This window comes from Chiloscyllium plagiosum, chromosome 28 (assembly GCF_004010195.1).
Source record: "Chiloscyllium plagiosum isolate BGI_BamShark_2017 chromosome 28, ASM401019v2, whole genome shotgun sequence".
Classification (NCBI taxonomy): domain Eukaryota; kingdom Metazoa; phylum Chordata; class Chondrichthyes; order Orectolobiformes; family Hemiscylliidae; genus Chiloscyllium; species Chiloscyllium plagiosum.
The window spans coordinates 2838427-2857479 of NC_057737.1; the positions used below are offsets into that span (position 1 = coordinate 2838427).

At 49.1% G+C, this 19053-nt stretch overlaps 1 protein-coding gene across 1 annotated transcript in view; it reads left to right on the forward strand.

Annotated features, from left to right (window-relative positions):
* The window catches only part of LOC122563885 (unconventional myosin-Ic-like), a 50700-nt gene that overhangs the window by 728 nt on the left and 30919 nt on the right, over positions 1–19053 (forward strand). Inside the window, exons 2-15 of the mRNA XM_043718092.1 lie at positions 503–618; positions 4198–4396; positions 4963–5043; positions 5306–5485; positions 6008–6106; positions 7281–7398; positions 9942–9957; positions 10535–10584; positions 11199–11320; positions 12625–12707; positions 16705–16810; positions 17161–17241; positions 17594–17685; positions 18837–18931. Coding sequence (XP_043574027.1) covers positions 503–618; positions 4198–4396; positions 4963–5043; positions 5306–5485; positions 6008–6106; positions 7281–7398; positions 9942–9957; positions 10535–10584; positions 11199–11320; positions 12625–12707; positions 16705–16810; positions 17161–17241; positions 17594–17685; positions 18837–18931 — 1438 coding nt within the window. The remainder of the gene's footprint in view (positions 1–502; positions 619–4197; positions 4397–4962; positions 5044–5305; positions 5486–6007; positions 6107–7280; positions 7399–9941; positions 9958–10534; positions 10585–11198; positions 11321–12624; positions 12708–16704; positions 16811–17160; positions 17242–17593; positions 17686–18836; positions 18932–19053) is intronic.

The following is a 19053-nucleotide window of genomic DNA, read 5'->3' on the forward strand; positions in this document are numbered from 1 at the left end:
CGCCCTGATCCCCTGACCCCCTCCCACTAACACCCCGCCCTGATCCCCTGACTCCCTCTCTCTGACACCCCACCCTGATCAGCCTCTCCCCGACCCCTCCTCACCACCACCACCCTCTGTTAACACCGCCCCCTCCCCACCTTCCTGGGGTTTGAATATGCATGACTGTATTTGATTCAATCCTGGCACCATGGGCGTTGGTGGCTGTGCCAGTATTTATTGAGGAGCTGGTGTTAACCCACTGCAGTTCATGTGCTGTAGATAGACTCTCAATGCCATTGGAGCGGCAATTCCTGGATTTTGATCCAGTGACCCTGAAGGAGATGCTGATACTGGCAACCTCGATTATCCAAACAACATCGGTAGGGAGCACTTTGTTTGGATAATCGATGTTCAGATAATCCAGGTGGTCCTGGATGCTATTTAACTGCAAGTTGTTGTTGTGGTGCTGTTGAAATATTGATAAATGGGCTGACTCTGCCCTCTGCTGGTCTCGTTACAGACATACATTAGTTCAGTCCTGGTCTCTGTCAACCCATACAAGGAACTGGAGATCTACACCAAACAACACATGGCGAGATACCGAGGAGTCAATTTCTACGAAGTCTCACCTCACATGTAAGTGCAGCCAAGTGGAACGGTGTCAAACAAGTGAGCGGCAAGGAGAGCTGCTGAAATATTTAGTCAATTCAAGCAAATGCTTCCCTTTGCAGTTTCGGGTGTTTAAGAGTGCAAGGGCTTTGGTGGGACTGGAATGGTAGAGGAGGGTGTGTGCTATGGCAGGGAGGTGGGAATCCAGTAGGGTGAGGGTGGTATCAGCTTGACCAACAGGGACCCAATGTGTAAATCTATCCCATGTAACTCCAGTCAACTTGTTAATGTAGGCAGTATTCGATTAAGATCCATGTTCCTGGAAGTTGATCCCATCAGTAATTTTGAAAGGGGTTTGGACAGGTTTTTCAGGATAAATAATTCACAAAATTATGGAGAAAAATGATGTTGAACAAAGTAGGAGTTCAAAGTTTGTGAGAAGATTTGTAGCTCGGGTGCTCGTTGCTGTGGAGTGCTTTATTGAAAGAGGTGCCACAGGTATGAAGGCTGCCTTTTGTGTGGTGCAAGGGTTAATGATCAGCATGGAAACAGACCCTTCAGCCCAACCAGTCCCTGCTGAACACAATCCCAAACTAAACCAGTCCCGCCTGCCTGCTCCTGGCCCATAGCCCTCCGAACGTTTCCTATTCATGGCCTTATCTAAATGTCTTTTAAACATTGTAATTGTACCCACACCCAACCCTTCCTCAGGAAGTTCATGCCACATGTGAACCACCCTTTGTTTTAAGAATTTGCCTCTTATGTCCTATTTAAATCTCTCTTCCTCTCACCTTATAAATAAACCCCTAGTCTTGAAATTCCCCATCCTGAGGAAAAGACAACTGCTATTGACTCTATCTAGACCCCTCATTATTTTATAAACTTCCATAAGGTCACTCCTCAACCTCCAACACTCCAGTGAAAGTTGTCCCAGCCTTTCTTTATAACTCAAACTCTCCATACCCACCAACATCCTGGTAAGCCTCTTCTGTACCCTCTCCAGTTTCATAATATCCTTCCTACAACAGGATGACTATAACTGGACACAGTTCTCCAGAAGAGGCCTCACCAGTGTCCTGTACATCCTCAACATGACGTCCCAGCTCCTCTACTCAAAGGACTGACCAATGAAGGCAAGTGTGCTGAACACCTTCATAACTAAACGACTGGGATGGATCTTACATCCCGTAGACTGGGCCTTCTGGGTTGTAGTGACAGACTGTTCCTCTTTCTCACCTCATAGCCCTCCATGAGAGTGCAGTTTTAACAGCTTTAACTTGGTTCAAACTGGTATGAAATTGTTATATTAAAGGGAAAAAGTCTTGCATTGCTGTGGCATCTTTCAAAACCACGGGGTATCCCAAAGGACCTTGCAGCCAGTAAAGTAATTCAGGGGTGTAGGTGCTTTTGTAATGTTGAAAATGCATCTGCCAACTGCACACAGCAAGATCCCACACACTGTGATGTGATGCCAGTCAGGTGAAGAAAGGCTGTCTGAGTTATGTGCCCATTGTTTTATTTTTCACTGCTGTCTGTGGGAGCCTGTGGTGCACAATTGATTGCTGGACTTCCCGAAATTGTGACTGTTTTCAAAAGTACTTTGTTTGTTGTAAAGTGTGCATCCTGAGGTTGTAGAAGGTGCGAAGAAAATGCATGTCTTTGTTCATTTTCATCCATTCACAAGTCGGTGACTTTTTGTTTCACCAATTTAAAGTGACAGATTTGAAGCAAGCCCCTCTGCCTTCCTGCTGTAGTTGGCCTCGTGTGAATTTTTCTGCTTTTCTAGCCTCTGTTATTTTTCTGATCCTCAAGGGTCCCCAACAAGTTTGTTATTTCTATCCATTTTGGAAAGTTGCTTGGAGGCGATGGTTCATTGTGTGTTCGATGGGTTCTACAGATTCCAGATTTTTCCAGTGAGACTATTGTTCATTAATGGGAAGAGGGATTTGGCTCAGTTACAGAACGGGTTAGTCAGGGAAAGTTCCAAGTCCTATTGAAGGCTCCAACAAAAGATGATGATACTCTGTGAGCTAATTTCCTGGCGATTCAGTCATCTGATAAACAGTAGCCAGAAATCTTGTCTTTTGTATAATTCCTCATATTGATTCAAATTTGATTTGAACTGTATTGTGAAATAGACGGAGGCTGCTTTGGGGTCCTGGATTACATTACCAGGCTCCTCCTCTGTCTCAGCTGATCAGTTGCTGAAATCCTCAGCAATAACTTGGTTAGATCCCAGGTTGATCTTTCAGGAAGGTGTTGCGACAGTTTGACACCTTGTACTGTCAGTCACCTCACCTGAAGCCACTGCGGCCTGTCTAAACTCGCACTGAGTCCTGTTTACCCTTCACTCCTGTGCCCAATGACCAATATTGGCTCCTGATCTGGCCACTTGTAAAGACATTGTTGTTTTCAAACCCCTCCATTGCCTCTTCCCTCCCTCTCTCCTCCATCCCTCCAATCCTCTGAAATATCCGTACCACTCCAGTTCTAACCTCTTATGCCTCCCTGATTCTAATCACACCAGCTTTCAGAGCTGTCACTTACCAAGACCCTAAACTCTGGAACTCCCTCCCTAAATCTCTCCACCTCTCTGGGAGTTGCTACTCAGTGTCTCCGTCTGTAGCTTGCTAGTAACACTGCTGTGAAATACCTTCAGACATTTGACTGGGTTAGCAGTGGAAAGTGCTGATGTTGAGTTTGTGGACTGCTGTAGGATCTGTCCCCCTTCACACCTGTTGGGTTCCTCCAAGGATCTACTGTGAAATGAACCCTCCAGTGTTCCTGGCCAGGGAATCCCAACTTGAAAGTTTACAAATGAGTGACTAAAGACAAAGCCTTTTGCTGGCTGGAGACTTCACTATTGCTGCTGGACAGTCCAGCCCCAGGTACTGAAGGAGCATTGCAGAGCAGCAATCAGGAATGTGGGGAAGCAAGGCAGATTGGGTCAGAGTCTTATAGATGTACAGCACGGCAACAGACCTTTTGGCCCAACCCGTCCATGCTAACCAGATATCCCAACCCAATCTAGTCCTATTTGCCAGCACCCGGCCCATATCCCTCTAAACCCTTTCTATTCAGATACCCATCCAGATGCCGTTTAAATGTCGTAATTGTACCAGCCTCCACCACTTCCTCTGGCAGCTCATTCCATACACGTACCACCCTCTGTGTGAAAAAGTTGCTCCTTAGGTCCCTTTTATATCTTTCCCCTCTCGCCCTAAGCCTATGCCACTCTAGTTCAGGACTTCCACACCCCAGGGAAAAGACTTTGCCTATTTATCATATCCATACCCTCGTGATTTTATAAACCTCTATAAAGTCACCCCTCAACCTCTAACGCTCCAGGGAAAACAGTCCCAGCCTGTTCAGCCTCTCCCTGTAGCTCAGATCCTCCAACCCTGGCAACATCCTTGTAAATCTTTTCTGAACCCTTTGAAATTTCACAACATCTTTCCGATAGGAAGGAGACCAGAATTGCACACAATATTCCAAAGGTGGCCTAACCAACGTCCTATACAGTGACAACATGACCTCCCAACATATCTACTCGGTGCTCTGACCAATAAAGGAAAGCATACCAAACACCTTCTTTGTGCTTTGCAGTTACGCTGTATCAGACAACTCCTACCGCTCGATGAGGTCAGAACGGAAAGACCAGTGCATCCTGATCTCGGGCGAGAGTGGAGCTGGGAAAACAGAAGCTTCGAAGAAGATCCTTCAGTACTATGCAGTGACATGTCCAGCCAGCGTGAGGGTGGAGGAAGTGCGAGACAGGCTGCTGCAGTCGAACCCAGTGCTGGAGGTAAGCAGTCTCCCCTGGGATCCACTGCACTGTTACACACAGCCTGTGGATGGAAGGTTCTGGATACTGTGCCACTGTCAAGGTCCATAAGGCCAGCACCTGATCACTGTGGACTAACACTGAATCTCAATGAGTGTGAGAGGGGGAGAGAGAGCTCTGATACTGAGTCAGCACGTCACAGTGTGAGACAGTGAAAGGTATTCGGTCACTGTGCTGCCAGGGAATAGATCTGATCCTGGGGTGAACATTTTGGTCACTGACCTTTAGTCAGAACGAGGGGTTGTGAGGGAGAATCAAAGGTCATTGAGCTGAGGCATTAACTCTGTTTCTGTCTCCATGGAAGCTGCCTGAGCCACTGAGATTTTTGAGATTTCCACCATCTGCATCCCTTATTGTTGGGTTTGAAAGTAGTTTTGAATCCAAAGATGAGAATGGTTGGCATTGTCTGAAGGCCCTGATTGTACCTTGTTAGTTTTCATAGATTTGTTTGCTGCTTTCCTGAAAGAATTGTGAGTGAGGGTCTACTGTCCTACAGGCCTCAGATTTCTTTGTTTTCTATCTTTCAGGCTTTTGGAAATGCAAAAACCCTCCGCAATGACAATTCCAGCCGCTTTGGCAAGTATATGGACATCCAGTTTGATTTTCGGGTAAGTCAGACCAATATTCCAGAGCTGCCAACCCTCCAATCCCAGGCTGTGTATGTTCTGGACTCACTGAGCAGCACAGTCGGTGGAGTTGAGCTTTCTGTGAGATGGGGACTTACTCCTCAAAATTTCCACATCTTCTGATTTATTTTTGCAGCATATCCTCCGTCATTCAGTCCAGTGCAGCCATCTTTCCCCTGGACGCAGCTACAAATGGAGTGACTTGCTGGACCTGTTGGTAACTTGGTGTATTTGTGTTTTATAGGGGGCACCAGTGGGTGGTCACATCCTCAACTACCTGCTGGAGAAATCCCGAGTCATTCACCAGAGTCACGGCGAGAGGAACTTTCATATTTTTTACCAACTGATCGATGGAGGTGATGAGGATCTACTGAGGAGACTCGGGCTGGAACGTAATGCCCAGAGTTACCAGTACCTAGTCAAAGTAAGGAGGGAGGGAGTGGGGCCCACGGTCCAGCCCGATACAGCACTGTCCTAGGGAAATACTGACCTGAGCACCTTCCTCAGTTAGTGAGGGAATGGACCACAACCTGAACTGTGTGTTGCTGCTCTCCTGGTATAAACAATGGATGATTGTAGAGGACACTTCCTGTTACAGCGCAGTCTTGTGTGTACGCTGTGTGGTCAGTCTGACTGTCAGTCAATTAAGGTTGTGGAAAGTCATGCATCTGTTGCTATCTGATCTCCGGCCCAGCACCAGGGAGGAGATAGTCAGTGGGAAAAGAAGAGTGAATGTTTGGGTGGGGTGGTGAAAAGTCACAGCAAATTTCCCCACCAGAAATTCTTCCTCATGGATGTCAGACACGCTGTATGGAGCCAGTTTCAGCTATACCTCACTGTAGGATCCATTGGAGGGTGTTTTCAGCCAGTCAGTGGTTGGAAGGAGCAGGTATTGTGTGTGTGACAGTCATCCTTTTGCTGACAATGTGTTGGTTCTGTCTTTCAGGGTCATTGTGCGAAGGTCAGTTCCATCAATGATAGGCACGATTGGAAAACTGTGTACAAAGCACTGACCGTCATCGATTTCAGCAGCACAGATATCGAGGTGGGTTGTAGGGCTGTGGCTGGGATCTCTCCCTGAGCTCAGGCACTGGTCTGGAGTGGACAGTGTTTAGGTTAGTGTTTGATCCCAGTCTTGGGTTTAAATTCTGGCACAGTAACTTGGGCTTCTACCATGTATACTCCCGCTGGTGCTGGACGAGAAACCCTGAGAATTAGACATGATACACAGCACAGAAAGAGCCCATGTTGGTATCCATGCAGAACTTCAGTCTCCTCCCATCTTTTCTCACTTTAGCCACGCTCTGTGGTCTGAGTGCTACATTCTCCCTGCTCTCTTTGTAAAAGTTGCTTGCGATCCCGAGTTGACTTCTTGGTGACTATGTCCTATTGATGTCCATTTAACATGAGGAAGCCCTCTCTTCATATCCATTCCCTTCAAAACCCTTCCCAGTGTTATCGACCTCTATTTGAATTGAATTGCCCCCACCCCTAGCACAGACACTCGCCTTTGGACCAACTGCGTCGTGTGGGCATTACAAAGAAGTGAATTGCTTGATTTGAGCCCTGTTTGATGACTGTCACCCCCCCAATAGGTCCCTCGAAAACCTGCGAGCAGAGAAATTGAAATCTGTTTGCAAGAGCTCCCTCAGGTCATTGGGTTTGTCTGTGGGAGGGGGCGAGAGTAACTCTATTCCCTTACTCCCATTCCTCTCCCAATTCCCTCACTACAAAGGCACAGGCTTGGTGAGGAAACTACAGTCCAACAGGAGCTCCCCAGGGGTCTGTCGACAAAGAGCCCAAACTGAGTTCTACACAGACCGAGACTGAGGGTATGTTTTAATCCTGTGAAAGTTTCCCTTCCCAGGTTAGTGAGGTTTGAGAGATGCTCATTTGTGGTTCCTGTGTAGATATTTAACTAGGATTGTTGGGGAGGCATTCTGGCCTGAAGTTACAGTGGGTCACGAAGCAGTTAGTGTTGCTGCTGCTCTGCTACAGGTCCCACTGTCACTGACTCACCCCTGTACACAGTCAGCAGCCCAGAGACTGGCACAAGCAGTGAGGGACAGAGGGCATGGAGCAAGGGGAGGCTGGAGGGCAGGTAGAAGGGGGGAGAGTAGGCAGTGAGTTGGGGGAGAGGGCAGGACAGGGATGGAGGGAAGGGGGGTTTGCTGAACCTTCACTGAACCCACTCTGTTTGCCTCTGCCCTATTCAACAGGAGCTGCTGAGTATTGTGGCCAGTGTTCTGCACTTGGGCAATTTACAGTGTTCCTCAGATGATGATGGAAATGCAGTCATTACCGGAGAAAACCAGATCAAACTCCTCTCCCGGGTCAGTTATACCCTGTGCTGACAAAATGCTTCCAGCTTGGGACATGTTGGTCCTCAAACTACCCTCGCGCGGTCTCCCTCCCCTCGTTCTCTCCCTCCCCTCGTTCTCTCCCTCCCCTCGTTCTCTCCCTCCCCTCGTTCTCTCCCTCCCCTCGTTCTCTCCCTCCCCTCGTTCTCTCCCTCCCCTCGTTCTCTCCCTCCCCTCGTTCTCTCCCTCCCCTCGTTCTCTCCCTCCCCTCGTTCTCTCCCTCCCCTCGTTCTCTCCCTCCCCTCGTTCTCTCCCTCCCCTCGTTCTCTCCCTCCCCTCGTTCTCTCCCTCCCCTCGTTCTCTCCCTCCCCTCGTTCTCTCCCTCCCCTCGTTCTCTCCCTCCCCTCGTTCTCTCCCTCCCCTCGTTCTCTCCCTCCCCTCGTTCTCTCCCTCCCCTCGTTCTCTCCCTCCCCTCGTTCTCTCCCTCCCCTCGTTCTCTCCCTCCCCTCGTTCTCTCCCTCCCCTCGTTCTCTCCCTCCCCTCGTTCTCTCCCTCCCCTCGTTCTCTCCCTCCCCTCGTTCTCTCCCTCCCCTCGTTCTCTCCCTCCCCTCGTTCTCTCCCTCCCCTCGTTCTCTCCCTCCCCTCGTTCTCTCCCTCCCCTCGTTCTCTCCCTCCCCTCGTTCTCTCCCTCCCCTCGTTCTCTCCCTCCCCTCGTTCTCTCCCTCCCCTCGTTCTCTCCCTCCCCTCGTTCTCTCCCTCCCCTCGTTCTCTCCCTCCCCTCGTTCTCTCCCTCCCCTCGTTCTCTCCCTCCCCTCGTTCTCTCCCTCCCCTCGTTCTCTCCCTCCCCTCGTTCTCTCCCTCCCCTCGTTCTCTCCCTCCCCTCGTTCTCTCCCTCCCCTCGTTCTCTCCCTCCCCTCGTTCTCTCCCTCCCCTCGTTCTCTCCCTCCCCTCGTTCTCTCCCTCCCCTCGTTCTCTCCCTCCCCTCGTTCTCTCCCTCCCCTCGTTCTCTCCCTCCCCTCGTTCTCTCCCTCCCCTCGTTCTCTCCCTCCCCTCGTTCTCTCCCTCCCCTCGTTCTCTCCCTCCCCTCGTTCTCTCCCTCCCCTCGTTCTCTCCCTCCCCTCGTTCTCTCCCTCCCCTCGTTCTCTCCCTCCCCTCGTTCTCTCCCTCCCCTCGTTCTCTCCCTCCCCTCGTTCTCTCCCTCCCCTCGTTCTCTCCCTCCCCTCGTTCTCTCCCTCCCCTCGTTCTCTCCCTCCCCTCGTTCTCTCCCTCCCCTCGTTCTCTCCCTCCCCTCGTTCTCTCCCTCCCCTCGTTCTCTCCCTCCCCTCGTTCTCTCCCTCCCCTCGTTCTCTCCCTCCCCTCGTTCTCTCCCTCCCCTCGTTCTCTCCCTCCCCTCGTTCTCTCCCTCCCCTCGTTCTCTCCCTCCCCTCGTTCTCTCCCTCCCCTCGTTCTCTCCCTCCCCTCGTTCTCTCCCTCCCCTCGTTCTCTCCCTCCCCTCGTTCTCTCCCTCCCCTCGTTCTCTCCCTCCCCTCGTTCTCTCCCTCCCCTCGTTCTCTCCCTCCCCTCGTTCTCTCCCTCCCCTCGTTCTCTCCCTCCCCTCGTTCTCTCCCTCCCCTCGTTCTCTCCCTCCCCTCGTTCTCTCCCTCCCCTCGTTCTCTCCCTCCCCTCGTTCTCTCCCTCCCCTCGTTCTCTCCCTCCCCTCGTTCTCTCCCTCCCCTCGTTCTCTCCCTCCCCTCGTTCTCTCCCTCCCCTCGTTCTCTCCCTCCCCTCGTTCTCTCCCTCCCCTCGTTCTCTCCCTCCCCTCGTTCTCTCCCTCCCCTCGTTCTCTCCCTCCCCTCGTTCTCTCCCTCCCCTCGTTCTCTCCCTCCCCTCGTTCTCTCCCTCCCCTCGTTCTCTCCCTCCCCTCGTTCTCTCCCTCCCCTCGTTCTCTCCCTCCCCTCGTTCTCTCCCTCCCCTCGTTCTCTCCCTCCCCTCGTTCTCTCCCTCCCCTCGTTCTCTCCCTCCCCTCGTTCTCTCCCTCCCCTCGTTCTCTCCCTCCCCTCGTTCTCTCCCTCCCCTCGTTCTCTCCCTCCCCTCGTTCTCTCCCTCCCCTCGTTCTCTCCCTCCCCTCGTTCTCTCCCTCCCCTCGTTCTCTCCCTCCCCTCGTTCTCTCCCTCCCCTCGTTCTCTCCCTCCCCTCGTTCTCTCCCTCCCCTCGTTCTCTCCCTCCCCTCGTTCTCTCCCTCCCCTCGTTCTCTCCCTCCCCTCGTTCTCTCCCTCCCCTCGTTCTCTCCCTCCCCTCGTTCTCTCCCTCCCCTCGTTCTCTCCCTCCCCTCGTTCTCTCCCTCCCCTCGTTCTCTCCCTCCCCTCGTTCTCTCCCTCCCCTCGTTCTCTCCCTCCCCTCGTTCTCTCCCTCCCCTCGTTCTCTCCCTCCCCTCGTTCTCTCCCTCCCCTCGTTCTCTCCCTCCCCTCGTTCTCTCCCTCCCCTCGTTCTCTCCCTCCCCTCGTTCTCTCCCTCCCCTCGTTCTCTCCCTCCCCTCGTTCTCTCCCTCCCCTCGTTCTCGGGTCTAGGTAGGTTACTCTTTGGAGGGGCGGTGTGGACTAGTTGGGCCGAAGGGCCTGTTTCCATACTGTATTGAATCTAGTCTAATCTAATTTAAACAATCTATCTCTTGGCACCCAACATATCCCTCATTGCATTAGAGCCAGTCTCAATATCAGAAACTTGGCTGTTCGTGCTCCATTCCCCTGAGAATCCATCACACCCTGCATTTTCCAAAACAGCGTACTTGTTTGAAATGGGGATAGCCACAGAAGACTCCTGCACTACCTGCCTACCCCTCCTACCTGTCCTGGTGGTAACCCATCTACCTGACTGTATCTGTGACTTTTCTCCCTTCCTATAACTGCTATCCATCACACCCCCTTGCTCTTGTAAATTCCCCATTGCCTCTGACTGTCACTCCAACCAATCCATTCGATCTGATAGGATTCACAACTAACGGCATTTATTGCAGATATAATGCTCAGTAACACGTAAACTCTCCATAAGTTCCCACATCTGAAAAGAAGAGCATATCACTTTACTAAGGGCCATTTTTGCTTCTTTCAATCTACGGACCCAGAAAATAGTACTGTCTTATTCCTCTACAAACACTGCTCCAGGCTAACTTAATACTTATGACTTATATTTTTAAGTTTAATCAAGAGACATATCTCAATAAAACATATAATCAAGAAAAAACCCACTCTACTCACTACTACAGACTCACAGCAAGACCACACTTAAATCTATTCACTTATCTGTTTCGGTGCTATAACCTTCCGCTAAACAGGTTCCTCCTGTTCACTGTTTGTTAATTTTCCCAGACCCACTCCTATGTCCAGCGATACATGAATTCAAACAGCAAAGGCAGTAACTGCACAGATTCACTGCTGTTTCACTTAGCAATGTGGGTTTTTCTCTCTCTCTCTCTCTTCTCCCCCCCCCCCCTCTCGTTTTCTCTCTCTCTCTCTCTCCCGTTCTCCGTCGCTCTGTCTTCTGTCTCTCCCAGTTTCTCTGTTGGGGGAGATTCCAGGATGGTGGGACATCGAGAGCATTCCTGATGATGATGGGAAGAATGTTTTCATGGGGAGGGGAGATCTGGAACTCTGTCCCACTCCCAGAGAAAAAGTTGGAGGTGAATCGTAAATTTAAAACTGGGATGGTTGGATTGTTGTAAGATTGAGGGGTACATAACCCAGTGGACGGAGTGGAATTGGGATCAGTGTTAGCTGTGACCTAATAAGGTGATCAAACAGGTTCAAAGAACAAGTGATCTCTTGCTGCTTGTGTGAATATTCTGATTGTTGTTTCTCTCGTAGCTCATCAGTCCCTTGAATGTTGAGCAAGCCGCCTACGCACGTGATGCTCTTGCCAAAGCCATCTATGGCCGCACCTTCTCCTGGCTAGTCCTGAAGATCAACAAGTCTCTAGCTCACAGGGTAATGTTGGAGTGAAATTTGGGTTTTAGACAGTGGGAGTCAGAGGTGTCTCGTCTGTCTAGGTCTGGTTGTATTCCTGTCAGTCCTGTGCAGAGCAGTATGGTGAGAGGGCTGACTTTGACTAACCATAACTCACTGACACACTGGGTTAAAGCTGGGCACCTGGGTTAACATCCCCAAATTCCAGAGTTGTTTAGCTGTAAAGCTTTGCTGCCGCCAAGCAGCTGTGAGTAATGGTTGACACTGTCTCTGATCACAAGGAGGAGGGTTTGGATGTGACTGGAGGCGGTTTGAGAGCCTCCATTCTGGAGGTAAATGACTTGTTGGGTGATGGATTGTTATAAGTTCCCAGCTGATCTGGGAAGGTTATCTGGCTATCTGAACCCAACTTGGGCTCTGGGACTCCAGACCCCATTACAACCTGGTCAACTCTCAACAAACCCAGGGTCAGTTCAAACTCTGAAATGAATGTATCCTGGGAATGAAGAAATATGGGGAGGTGATGGCTAATGGTATTATTAGTGAACTGCTAATACAGAGACCCAGGTTCCAATCGTGCCATGGCAAATGGTGGAATTGGAATTCAATAAATATCCGTAATAACGATGACCATGAATCCATTATCGATAGTCAGGAAAAGTCCATCTGGTTCACTAATGCCCTTTAGGGAAGGAAGCTGCCCTCCTTACCTGGTCTGGCCTCCGTGTGACTCCAGACCCAGAGCAATGTGGATGACACTTAACTGCTCTCTGGGCATTTAGGGATGGGCAATAAATGCTGGGCCAGTCAGAGACACACATCCTGTGAATGGGAAAGAAATGGCAGTAAAAATAAACTAAAACAAAATCAGCAATTGCTGGAAAAACACAGCAGGTCTGGCAGCATCTGTGGAGAGAAAGCAGAGTTAAGGTTTCAGGTCCAGTGACCATTCCTCAGAAAGAAATTACTTGTTTTTCATTCTCTTTGAACACAGGTAATGGAATTTGAAGTGAAAACTGAACAAAACTCAACAGATAAAGGGTAGTTTTATAAACTTCTACTTTCTCGACAGTAAAAATTCCATTATTCTTCCTTTCCTCTCTTCCAGTTAACAGGGGAAGGTGAGAATCACCAGGATTAGTTTGGGAACTAATGGCAGCAGTTGAGGTGGGATTGTTTGAAGTAAGAGGTCATGCAAGTTCCAGGAATATCGAGTCACCAAACTGTTTGCTGAATTCTACGAGTGTTCGGTTGGATTTCTGTGTGATTGAGTTTGCCGTTATTCAGTATGTAGGATATTAATTTTTGAACCCTCTGTTTTGTAGGATTCCACATATTCTGCTCGCAATAGACCCAATGTCATCGGGTTACTAGATATTTACGGATTTGAGGTGTTCCAACACAACAGGTAACTTTCTTTTTTAAGATTGTTGTGGTAAGAATCCCTGTGGAGTAATTGGTTTCAATTCCAAGCACCATACATCGGGAACAGCATATTAGCCTTGAAGAGGCATCACCAGAATTTGCCTGAATGTTGCTGGGGCTAAAACATGTTTACTTCTGCGGACAGGTTAGATAGACTGGGCTGCGAATGCCTTACATTTGGAAGAGTTTATGGGCTGAGCTGGCAGGTGTGGTTAGGGCAATTCAGTACGGTAGATTGAGAGTTATTATTTTTGGGGGTGAGAAGGTGGGGGAAGAGGAAAGGGATCGTGAGCAAAGGGGCAGGATTGGAGTTGGTCAATTAGCAATGACATCAGGAAGTGATTCTTCACACGACAATAAGGAATATCTGGAATTCTTTCCCCAAACATGATGTGGATTTTGGGGCTCAATTGAAAATTTTAAATTGGTAAGTTGGTAAGAATATAGAGGGCAATGGCACAAATGTGGCCAAGTGGTGTTGATGGACAGGGGAATCTTAATGGGCTGAATGGCCAATGCTCTGAGATTGACCTCTGGGAGGAGGTAACGAAGTTTCCACTCTGTATTCCTGGACCATATCCGGACCAGGCTGTGCGAGGCCCGTCTCCTCTGGGCCAGGCTGTGCGAGGCCCGTCTCCTCTGGGCCAGGCTGTGCGAGGCCCGTCTCCTCTGGACGAGAGTTGTTGGAAGGTTGTGAAAAACAAACACTTTGGAGATATGAAGAAGGGAAGCCCAGCAGCTGTCACCTTTTCCATTTGCATGTATTGTGATGATCTGGGAGACTGCTGTCACACATGCCACTGTCCATCAATGGTACAGCTCCCAAATACGTCATCACTTCACAATCAAACATGATCTCATTGGCTCAGTCACATTTGTTCCACATGGCTGGGTTTTTCAATGGAGGGGGTAGCTACAACGAGCAGCTCATTGGGCTAGCTGGAGCTCCCTGTCAGGGATAGCTGTGACTGCGACATCAAGGCCCTGATTGGATATACTCAGTGACCAGCAACAGACACCAATACCCCTGACCTCTCAGATTCCGCCCACTCCCCGCACACAACAGCAACACCAGACAATAAACAGGGCTCCTTGATGCCAACTCGGTTGAATGCAGCCTTGATGTCAAGGACGTACTTAGGTAATTTTTTTACGTTGTCGGGCGGATGCCAGTGTCGAAAAGGTTGGAGACACTGGATGATGCGAATGCTATGGGCCCTGACAACATTCTGGCAATAATATTGTAGACTTGTGCTCCAGAACTTGCCGCTGCCCGAGCCAAGCTGTTCCAGTCCAGTTACAACATTGGCATCTACCCGACAATGTGGAAAATTGCCCAGATATGTCCTGTACGCAGAAAGGAGGACAAATCTAACCTAACCAATTCCTGTCCCATCAGTCTGCTCTCGATCATCAGGAAAGTGATGGAAGGGGTCATCAACAGCACCTGCTCAGCAATAACCTGCTCGGTGACCTGCCCAGTTTGGGTTCCCCCCAGGGTCACTCAGCTCCTGACCTTATACAGCCTTGGGTCAAACCTGGACAAAAGAGCTAAATTCCAAAGGGGAGGGGAGAGGGACAGCCCTTGACACCAAGGCTGCATTCAACCGAGTGTGGCATCACGGAGCCCTGACAAAACTGGAATCAACGGGTATTAGGGGGCAAACTCTCCAATGGTCAGGACATCTCGGCAGGAGTTCCTCAGAGAAGTGTCCTAGGCCCAACCATCTTCATCAATGACCTTCCCTCCATCATAAGGTCAGAAGTGGGGATGTTCGCTGATGATTGCACCATGTTCAGCACCATTCGTGACTCCTCAGATACTGAAGCAGGCCATGTTCAAATGTAACAAGACCTGGACAGTATCCAGACATGGGCTCCTGAAGATTCCTGAAGAAGGGCTTATGCCCGAAATGTCGATTCTCCTGTTCCTTGGATGCTGCCTGACCTGCTGCGCTTTTCCAGCAACACAGTTTTTAGCTCTGATCTCCAGCATCTGCAGCCCTCACTTTCTCCATGGGCTGACAAGTGGCAAGTAATATTCATGCCACACAAATGCCAGGCAATTACCATCACCAACAAGAGATCACATAACCACCATCCCTTGGCATTCAATGTTGTTACTATCACTGAATCCTCCAATATCAACATCCTGGAAGTTATCATTGATCAGAAACTCAACTGGACTCATCACATAAACGCAGTGACTACAAGAGCAGGCCAGAGGCTGGGAATACTGAAGCGAGTAACTCCCCTCCTGACTCCCCAAAGCCTGTCCCACCATCTACAAGGCACAAGTCAGGAGTGTGATGGAATACCCCCCACTTGCCCTGGATGGGGGCAGCTCCAACAACACTCAAAAAGCTCAACACCATCCAGGACAAAGCAGCCGCTTGATTGGCACCACATCCACAAACACCCACTCCCTCCCCCACCGACGCTCAGTAACAATAGTACGTACTATCCATAAGATGCCCTGCAGAAAATCACCAAAGATCCTCAGACAGCACCTTACAAACACATGACCCCTTCTATTTATAAGGACAAGGGCAGCAGACACATGGGAACACCACCCCCTGCAAGTCCCCCTCCGAGCACCTCACCATCCTGACTTGGAAATATATCATCGTTCCTTTACTGTCCCTGGGTCCGAATGCTGGAATTCCCTCCCTCAGGCATTGTGGGTGCACATGGGCTGCAGCGGTTCAAGAAGGCAGCTCACCCCCACCTTCTCAAGGGGCAACTAGGGACGGGCAGTAAATGCTGGGCCCAGCCAGAGATGGCCATGTCACACAAAATGAATTTAAAAAGGGTATGTTTTTTTCACTCTTGTTAATTTCCTCCCCACCGGCCACAGACCTGGTCTAGCAGCTCTGTCAGCACCTGACCAGTCTGACCAGCCACTCTTGATGGGGGACATTGAAATCCCTCACCCAGAGTGCTCTTGCTTCCCTCAGTGTTTCCTGTAAATGTTGTCCAACATGGAGGAATACCGATTCAGGATTACTGATGATACCAAGTCATCAGCCGGAAGTGTCCTTGCCCGTGTTTAACCTGAAGCTACGAGACTTTATGGGGTCTGGAATCAATGGTGGGGGCTCCCAGGGCAGCTCTGAAGGGCTTTTGCCCGAAATGTCGATTTTTCTTGCTCCTCGGATGCTGCCTGACCTGTTGCTGCCTGACCAGCAACACTCTCTAATCTAGACTCTGAGTTCCAGCATCTGCAGTCCTCACTTCTGCTTCCCTTTAACTGTATCCCACTGGGCCATGCCCTGAGCTGGTGGGACAGGACATATCCAGGGATGGTGATGGTGGGGTCTGGAGCATTGTAAGGTAGGATTCTGAGATATGACAATGGCAGGCTGTGACTGGTCTGTAAGACCGTTCTTTCAATGTTGGCACCAGCCCCCAAGAGTTAGTAAGGAGGACTTTGCCAAAGTTGTTTCTGGTGCCAAAGCAGATGCCAGGTGGTTCATCTGATTTCATTTCTTTGTAGTCATTGAAACAACTGAGTGACTGGCATTGCCAATTCAGAGAGCAGTGGGTCTGCCATCAGACTGGGTAAGTGTGGTAGTCCCTTTCCCAAATGGACATTTGTGAACCAGGGGTGGGCTTTTCCAACAATTGACAGTGGGTTTCACGGTCATTATTAGACTTTCAGTTCCAGATTTTCATCAAATTGGACTCCATCTGTTTCCTCCCGTGATAACGGAATCTTTCTCTGTCAGTGGTGGACCACACAGATCCTGAGCAATTAGAATTCCCAAACATTACTCAGGAGTTACTGAGTAATCCAGTTGGGAATGGAGGATCTTTTCCCCTTTAGTGAAGGGAATCTGTCAATCTTTTTAAAGTGACTCCAATCCCTCTCTAGAGGAAGAGTTTTGGGCAGAGTTGGGATGTTGGGTGAAATGGAATGGTTTAATTGAAAGTTACACTAGTCCGAATCCTCTCACTCACTGAACTTGTTCTCTCTGCAGTTTCGAGCAGTTCTGCATCAACTACTGCAATGAGAAGCTACAGCAATTATTCATCGAACTGACTCTGAAGTCGGAACAGGAGGAATATGAGGCAGAAGGAATCGCGGTACAGTAACAGCAGAGTTAACTGGGCCAATCGGTAACAGCAGGTGCAGGGGTGAGGGTTAACTTTGAGGCAGGCTGCATACACTGGGTGGCATCCTCTGTCCATAGACAATTAGAAGATTAAAGGGATTCAGTAGGACAGATGGAGAGAAATAGTTTCCACTGATGTGGAGAGCTCCAAACTAGTGGGTGGACATTTAACAATGGGCAAGTTTCTCATCAATAAGTTTGGATATTAAGAACTTGTGGATTTTAAGCATTTTGGGCTTTGTTTTTGTTAGTTTGTGATTTCATGGGAAGGTGTGTTTCCTGTCCTGACTGCCTGGCTCCTTTCTTTTCCTGTGTTTCCAGTGGGAGCCTGTTCAGTATTTTAACAACAAAATCATCTGTGACTTGGTCGAAGAGAAGCACAAGGGAATCATCTCCATCCTGGTGAGGATATTGAATGTTTGGTTTATAGTTTTAAGTTGAGTTTTTGGTCTTGACATAACCACTTCTATCGCTGTGTGCTATCGCACCATGGGTGACCAACTCTGTGTGACGGGATTTTTCACTTCACCTGGCAAAGGAGAGGCACTCTGAAAGCTTGTCATTTCAAATAAAGCTGTTGGACTATAACCTTGTGTCGTGTGACTTCGGACAAAAGTATTCACACAGAATAACAGAAAAGTGCCATTTTTGTCTGAATTCCTGCACACTCCACGCCTCCACCCCCATTACTGTTCCTATATATTGTTGTGGAGTCTTGCTTTGTTGCTGATGTCCTCTGTGATCTTTGTTCTAGGATGAAGAATGTTTGCGTCCTGGAGATGCGACAGATCTAACCTTCCTGGAGAAGCTGGAAGAGACCGTTGGGAAACACCCTCATTTTGTAACGTGAGTAGACTCCATTCTACCTGCACTCCAACACTTCCCATTCAATGCATCATCACTTTGATTACCCCCTGCCCCTCTTTCTGCTCAGTCGTTGTCCTAGGACTAGATGTGGTAAGGTCACTGCATTAGCAATCCCAAAGCCCAGGTTAATGTTCTGGGCACCTGGATTTGAATCCAACCAGAGAAGTTGGTGGAATTTGAATTCAATACAAATCTGGAACTAACCATCTAACAATTGTTGGAAAAATCCATCTGTTCCACTAATGTCCCTTAGGGAAGAAAATCTGCCATCCTTACCCAGTCTGGTCTGCATATGACCCCAAACCCACAGCAATGTGGTCGACTCTTAACTGCCCTTAGAGCTATTAAGAATGAGCATTAAATATTGGTCTAGCTAGTGAATGATGGAAGCTTCGTTCATTTTGTGGAATGCTTGGGATCAAATCCAATGGGGTTTGGAGATAATGTTCAAAGTCACTTTGACAGCAACAGCAATCCTCGCTCAGTAGTTCTGCTAACCTTGGGAACACTGGCTTGCTGATTTTGCATTTCCCATTTCACTGACACTGCCTCATCTCTGTCTCCAGCATCAGTGTGAATCAGAACTGAGGCATAATCTGTTTGGATAGACAAGTGACTGAAGAAAGAGATATGCATGGGGGCTGAAAGGATTAATCTATTCATCTTATAGGATTGGAAAAGTGAATAATTCAAAATATTATTGAGAATGAAACACTGGATAAGTATCACCCAGTCCAGGGAAGAGGGGTTTAGAGATTTACAGATGAATTTCCTGAATGGCCAATTGTCATGCTTGCAATCAGAGACCTGTACATTTTATTAATCTGTTTGGAAAATAAATCAATTCCTTCCTTTCCACATTTTTTTGCATTTCCTCTTCTCCCTTTGCATCTCCTCTTCTCTCTTCCTTTCTTTTTACTCTTGTTCGTTCTGTCGAGTCTATCCTAACCTGTCGAGTCTAACCTAACCTGTCGAGTCTAACCTAACCTGTCGAGTCTATCTTAACCTTTCGAGTCTAACCTAACCTGCCGAATCTTCCCCCATTCTCACTTTCATTTTTTTCCTCCATATCTCTCCTCTTTCTTTCTTTGTCTGTCGTTTTGGCTGATAATAGTTCCCTTTGTTGTTAGACACAAGTTGGCAGATCAGAAAACCCGCAAGACGCTGGTGAGGGAGGAGTTCAGACTCTTGCATTACGCTGGGGAGGTCAATTACAATGTGACAGGTAGGCACCGTACTCTCACACTCAGTCCTTGGGTCCCTGTGCCTGGGCTCTGACTGGCATTGTCCCCTGGACTCAGTCCCTGTGCCCCCCAACCGTTCCCAGGGCTCGGTACCCACCCTCCC